This window comes from Pseudopipra pipra, chromosome 6 (assembly GCF_036250125.1).
Source record: "Pseudopipra pipra isolate bDixPip1 chromosome 6, bDixPip1.hap1, whole genome shotgun sequence".
Taxonomy (NCBI): domain Eukaryota; kingdom Metazoa; phylum Chordata; class Aves; order Passeriformes; family Pipridae; genus Pseudopipra; species Pseudopipra pipra.
Genome location: NC_087554.1, coordinates 29,811,744 through 29,818,627, shown reverse-complemented (window position 1 = coordinate 29,818,627; position 6,884 = coordinate 29,811,744). Strand labels below are relative to the sequence as shown.

At 43.8% G+C, this 6,884-nt stretch overlaps 1 protein-coding gene across 3 annotated transcripts in view; it reads right to left on the bottom strand.

Moving 5' to 3' along the window:
- Positions 1 to 229: 229 nt before the first annotated feature.
- LOC135415860 (deubiquitinase DESI2-like) overlaps positions 230 to 6,884 on the bottom strand; it is a 79,490-nt gene continuing 72,835 nt past the window's right edge. For all 3 annotated transcript variants that reach the window (XM_064658274.1, XM_064658273.1, XM_064658275.1), the window contains exon 5: positions 230 to 3,295. In XM_064658274.1, coding sequence (XP_064514344.1) covers positions 3,053 to 3,295 — 243 coding nt within the window. In that variant the 3' untranslated portion in view covers positions 230 to 3,052. The remainder of the gene's footprint in view (positions 3,296 to 6,884) is intronic.

The following is a 6,884-nucleotide window of genomic DNA, read 5'->3' as shown; positions in this document are numbered from 1 at the left end:
ATCCTGGCAGTAAGGGGAAGGGTTAAGAGTTTGTTTTAGTGCCATAGGGTGCTCTTGTTAAGATTTGTAAGCTGTTTTTTTTGTTTTCATTGATAACTGGTGGTATCTAAAATTGCCCCATGTTGTTATGCAGAGAAAGCAGCAAGAGAAAGCAAATGTGTAACTAAGTACAAATATGATATAATTATATACTAACAACAAATAATTTTGTAATAATGGGAACAGTAAATTAGGATTTTAAAATGTCTTCATGTTTAATAATCTCAAATGCTGTTAAATTACAGAGGTAAAACTATCATCAATATATATTTTATTTCCACAGTGTCTCTTTGTTCTTGTCATTGTTGGTTGGTTGATCACCTTGAACAGAGAGGGGTGGGGAGAAACACTTTTGAAGATTGGAATAGATTCTAGTTTTGATTTACAGCACAGGTTTAATACCTCCTTGATGTGACCCCTACTGTCATAAACAGACAGACAAACATAAAAGTAGGTAAACAAACATCTGGGTTTTTTTATGACATTCACAGCTCTCCTCAAGTGTTGTTCCCAATACTTCAAGCACATATTCATGTTCCCAAGGAGGCTGAATGTAGTTTTCTTGTCCAGGTTACCATACAGTCAATTAAGCATTTTTTCCGTTGTGAAATGCTGCGAGAGGGTTTTCTGTGTGAAATGTGCCTCTGGAGCCCTAGTTCTCTCCTAGATGAGTACATGATGCTTTATCTGGAGCTCAGGTGCAGAGCAGAAACACAAGGGTGATGGCTGGCTGCCTGGCTGGCTTTTATCACAACAACAGGAACTACGTTTTTCCTACTGCAGTTTCCCTGGCCTAGACAAAAGCTCTGGAAAAGCCTCTTCTCACTTTTCCCTAGAGAAGGACCTTTAAAATTCACTGCACATAATGTGCTGCTGGCTATTGGCAGAAACCCTGGAAATTTCAGACAAATGAAGCTTGCACTGCCAGTTTAGGCTGCAATGACCACGACTGCAGGGGAATAGAGAGCAAAATAGTACATTGTGTAACATGGTTTCTGCGGCATGGAGATCAGGATGGAAATCTTATTAAACATTCCTGGACAAACCAGAGTAATCAAGATTAGTGTTGGAGTCGTTACTAGGAGCTGCAGAATTGCTCATAATGCAGCATTGGCTGTGAGCAGCCAAGGTTAATAAGGAACATGACTTTAGTTCAGTACAGAACTTGCAGCAATTTGTACAGAGGATGAAAAAGAGAGGCATGTTATAACGGTTTTGTTGCCCAACCATGCATCACTTCAGGAGGCAGTGGCATGAGGCCATCCTGTGAGTTACACTTCCACCCAACAGATCTCTCCAGAGCCTCCTGATTCACTAAGGCCATGCACGTGTAACAAACCATTAAGCACTGTCTGTGCAGACATGATGTACATCATAGCCAAGAACTTCAGCCCTGAAAGCACATACTTCTATATACCTGAGCTAAAGAAACAGCTGGTTGGATTTAGCATGCAATTGTGACCAAAAAAAGGAGCTTGTCATCTTTCTGGGTGGAGGGTGGAAGTTCTGACTTGGCAGCAGCTGTTGAGAACAGCATTTCTAAAACAGCAACCCTCTCTCAACAGAGAGATGAACAGCCTGTTCATCTTTTGTCCTCCTTTGTGTAGCCAAGAGGAGTTGCAAGGGAGAGAGGGGCCCTGGATTTCCCCTTTGATTTTTTCCTGCACCTCCTGTCTAGAATTCCTAGTGAGGTAATTGAGTAGAAGAGTTAGTGTACTTGTCCTCTCCTCCTCCATTGCTTTCTCATTAGCTGTGAGAATTAGCATAAATACATCTATAAATACATCCAAATTCTTGTCAGGATTCTTGTCAGGAGCCAGCCTGGAGAGGTCAGTGAGCCAGCTATGCCCATTTTTCATGCCACTGAAACAGTGCACACAATGGAAGGCACCATGGTGGCCCATGCATTGGAAGGGTTATCTGCACTTTCCAGATGTGGCCCTAAGTTTCCCCTCCACCTCCAAAAAGGGAGGAGAAGGGAACAGGTTGACATTCTTTGGGTTCACCACTTATTTTTTCAAAAATAGGCCAGGGAAGGACGGCTATATTTTAGGTTTGTGAGTGCAGGAGGAAAATCTGAAGGAAATACTGACCCTCCCAACAGATTTACTCTCCTTTTCGTTTGGCTCAGAAGGGCCATCCCCCAAAATATAACCAGCAAATGTCAGCTAGGAGAGACATTCCCCAGGGAAAAAAGTAAACCAGGAATATTGCCTAAAATTAGGAGAACTGAGAGGGGTCTGTGCCAAAAAGCATGAATATGGTCAACAGTCATTTCTGCATCTACTTAGCAGCTGCCTTTAACCACTACAGCCCCATCCTCTTTTTGACCCCAAAGAAAAGCCACAGTAACACATTCATTTTCTAGGTTCTTTGTTATTATTTTCAAGAACAGGACAGTCATTTGAGCTCTTAAATTTGAGTACTGAAAATTGGTGGTTGTAGAATAGGAGCACCTTTCATTTGTCCTTCACATGAGTTAGAAACCTGATAATCACAAAAGGGGTGGGGCTAACTGGAGTTTGTTGCTGGTCTAAGAGATGAGAAGGTTGAGTTCTGGCTCTGGTTCCTTCACTGGGTGTGGGCAGGAGATTTGTCATAGGGAAAGGGGAAACCCAGCCAAAATGGAGAAGAGGCTGCTGGGCTTACATGGGTGGGGAGAAGAGATAAAAAGATAAAACAGTTCCAGAGAAGGAACATCACAGTATGTGCACTCTGCCCGTACGCATGCTCTCATGCCTGAGAGATTTAGCAGTTCTCTGTGGATTGAGGGTCATGGGGGCCCTGCGAGGAGCATCCAGTTTAGTCGCCACACTCCTCAGTTCTGTGTTGGGGTTCACAGTCATTTTGCCAAGCAACTGTAGTGGCAGCCCTTGGAAAAGGGGCTGAAGTAGAAAGTCTTCCCTCCCCTGTGTTGTCCACTGAAGAAGAGAGAAAACAATGTGTGCAAAAGAGTGTGAGAAATAAATAGGATGAGAGCATGGATGTTATTTGGGGGCAAGCTGGGCACAGTTTAGACCCGAGTATGTCTACAGCTTCGCGATGTGCCTGAGGCTGAAGGGGCTGCAGAGGTGGAGGGTGACTCCTCATCCGTTGTGTCTCCTTGCTCCTCCTTGTGGAGGCCGAGACTGATGTGGCTCTGCAGGGCTGCTGGGGTCAGCCATTCCTTGGGGAGGCAGCTCTGGAGGAAGGGGATGCATGAGCTGAAGTAGGCCAGGCGGTTCACCCAGCGGGGTATCTCTCTCCCACATAATATCTGTAGAGCAAACCAAAAAGAAACATGGTTAATAGTATCAAAACACAAGCATAGAGGCCATGTCATCCCCATTCTCACCACCACTATAGCACAGTGAATTTCCTGTTGCTCAGAAGACAAAGAAGCATCTTCTGCAGTCAGAAGCAGTGTAACTGTAAATGTCTCCACAACTGCTTGACATGCACAGAGAGCCCTGCCAGCCATAGCCCTTGTCAGCATCACAGCAGAGACCAGGGAAAACAGTTCATGGCTCTCAATGCCTTTGGTGACTGTGTTCTCCCAGCAGTCCATGGGTGAAAGGACAGGCCTGCTGGTGCTTCTCAACCAAGACAATGGCATTCATTTTCCAAGTAGCTCAAAAAGTTTGGAAAAATATCTAAGCTGTGCCTGGATACACCTTGAGCTGAGAAGAAGCTGAGTCTGACTAGGGGGATGGAGATGCCTGAGAAACTGTTCTTGCTGCTCCCTTTTCCTCCTTGGGCTGACACACTGGATCAGTCAAATTACAGTGTTTGGGGGACCTTTTCCTATCCTAGCACACCACCCTTTAATTTCTCCTCATACAGTATTTCCTAAATATGGGAGAAAAGCAACAAACAAAAAATACCAGGTTCTCACTAGGCCTGTTCCATCATAGATGCTCCTGACACTGATTTGGGTTACACTCTGCTAGCACAGATATTGTTTTCCAAGGTCATATCAAATTCAGCACAATGAAACAACTTTCTGCGTGCAGCAGACCATTTCTTCTGTAGCACATGACCACACATACATACAGGTGCCAGATTTTAATAGCTGTATCTGGCTTAGGCTACATAAAGATTGTTTCCCTTTACATTTTACCGTATCCTGTACCAGACACAGAAGAGGTACGTGGAACTGATCAGCAGGCATGCCTCGAGAGCCTGTCTTTAGTAAATAAATATACTGCCTGTGCAGCCCTACACCAGTCTACTAGAGCCCGAAGTTTGTGGCAGGTTCAGTAGCCATAATACCTGAATTCTTCCCTTCCTTTGTTGTCTCCCATGGAGCAAGAAAGACAGAGAGGAAACTCCACACTTAATTTAATACTAATTGCTGCAAAAACTAAGAGGGTGATTGTCTGTGGTCCATTAAGGAGATTATTTGGTGAGAAGTAATCATATGGAGTTTAAAAAGGGCAAGTGCCGGATTCAGTGCCTGGGACAGGACAACCCTTATTGTGTGTATAGGCTGGGGAATGAGAGGCTGGAGAGCAGCACTGTGAAGGGAGACCTGGGGGTCCTGGTCAGTGGGAAGTTGAATATGAGTCAGCAGTGCCCTGGCAGCCAACAGCGTCAACCCTGTCCTGGGGGGCATCAGGCAAAGCATCACCAGCCAGTCGACGGAGGGGATTGTCCCACTCTGCTCTGCACCGGTGTGGCCTCACCTTGAATATTGTGTGCAGTTTTGAACACCACAATATGAAAAAGGCATTAAGCTATTAGACAGCATCCAAAGGAGGGCCATGAGGATGGTGAAGGGTTAGGAGGGAAAGTCTTAAAAAAAGCAGCTGAGGTCCCTTGGCTTGTTCAGCCTGGAGGAGAGGAAACTGAAGGGAGACCTCATTGTGGTTTTCAGCATCCTCACAAGAGGAAGTGGAGGAGCAGGTGCCCATCTCTTTACTCTTGTGACCAGTGACAGGACTAGAGGAAACAGCATGAAGATGAGTCGGGGGAGGTTTAGTCTGAATATCAGGAAAAGGTTTTTCACCCAGAAAAAAAGGGCACTGGAACAGGCTCCTTGGGGAAGTGGTCACAGCACCAAGTCTGCCTGAGTTCAAGGAGCATTTGGACAACGCTCTCAGGCTGATGGTGTGACTCTTGGGGTGTCCTGTGCAGGGCCTAGAATTGGACTCAAGGATCCTGATGGGTCCCTTCCAACTCTGCATATTCTGTGATTCTATTGATAAGGGAAATGTAGTGCTTAGAGTTTTCAAGAAATTTTTGGGGAGAACGACTGAAACATTTTCTAGGGACGGACTGTGCCAACTACAGTTGTCATGGCTGATGAGCAGCTGGTTCTTTATGTGTAAGGCCTGGGCAGTATGATCTAAGCCCCACTCCAATAGTTACCTTGAGCATAAAGGAATTGCTTGCTCCAACAGCATGGAGTTTCCAATGAGGTGTGGAGAAGGCAGCAAACCTGTGACTTTGCTAATTTGACTACGGAACTCACTTTATTTTGACATGCATTGTTTAAAAATCAATGTGTGAAATTGGAGACATTATCATTAGGAATCAGAGCATGAACAGAGCCATTTAGCTGCTAAAATTACTTGCAAGCATAGATTGTTCTTTACCTAATACACTCCAAGGACTTTTACTTCAGTTCTTACCAATGCTGCTTTCTACCTAACCTCAGATTATAACCTCATATTATAACCTCAGATTATAACCTCTATTTAAGACTCATTCATAGAAAATTGGCTGATCAATTTCATTTTCTCACCAGACATATCTGACCATTTTCACAAGAATACTGTTGAATTTTTAAAACTGGATTCAATGTGTTCTACTTGAACACTTTGGCCTACACTACAGTACTTTGACCCTGAGCCAAGGTCACAAATTTCAGTACAATTGCGCCTCTACATTTTGTAGCATTTCTCTTTCTTCCTATCCAGGAACTTAGGCAGCATATTGCCAGTGTAGAAAGCGACTCAGTTTAGGCTCCTTATGATGTATGCATGCGAGTTTAGTTCTGAAGCAGTTTTAAGTTTTAATAAAGACTTTCTCATAGATATTAACAAAAGAACTAAACAAGGGTATGATTCTTCAGAAAATTAGCTGAAACAACAGAACAGCATAAGGTAAGATGCCTGGAAATAGAAATACTGTTTTTAAGAGTTGGCTCTATTTTCTAAGCAGATTCCCTAGCAACTGAAATAGCACTTCCCAATGCGGAAGCAAAGCTGAGATGTTCTCCTTTTGTTTATGGGAGCTTCTTCACCCAGAATGAATTAGTGAGGCAAGAAAGAGCCAGAAAAAGAACGGAGATGTGTGGGCATCAGGCCATCAAGCAACAAAGGGCAATTTGTGGAGCTTAAGGATAATGATAAAGTCAGAGTGGTTTCCCTTTCCTCAGTCATGCTTGTGAAGTCACCTCTTGTCAGTGTAGCCTCATTACTATTCCACAGCAGAACACAATGTTCAATAGGAGCAAAAGGGCAATGGCAGGGAATGCCACCAACACTACAGTCTGCTTCTGTGTTTTTCACTCCTTGCCATAAAGCATATTGTGCTGGAGCATCCAGCAGTGCTTAGTTAATGGAGAAACATCAAATAAACCTGGCTGCCATAGGATTAAGCCAACTGAGTTTAAATAAAACAGCACAAGCAAGATGAAGTGGATGTTTTCCAATTGCATATAAAGTTACAGAAAAATCTACCTACTGCAGATCAGTTCTCCACTGAAAACCACACACTGCAATGATAAACTCACAGAACCCTGTTACCTTCCTTTATTACCATCAACAGAACCCTTTTTCAGATGTTTTAGCCTTTAAGATTTCACACGGGTTTTTTTCTTCCTTACCAAACAAGTGAGGATTTCTTTTTTGAAGGGGGTA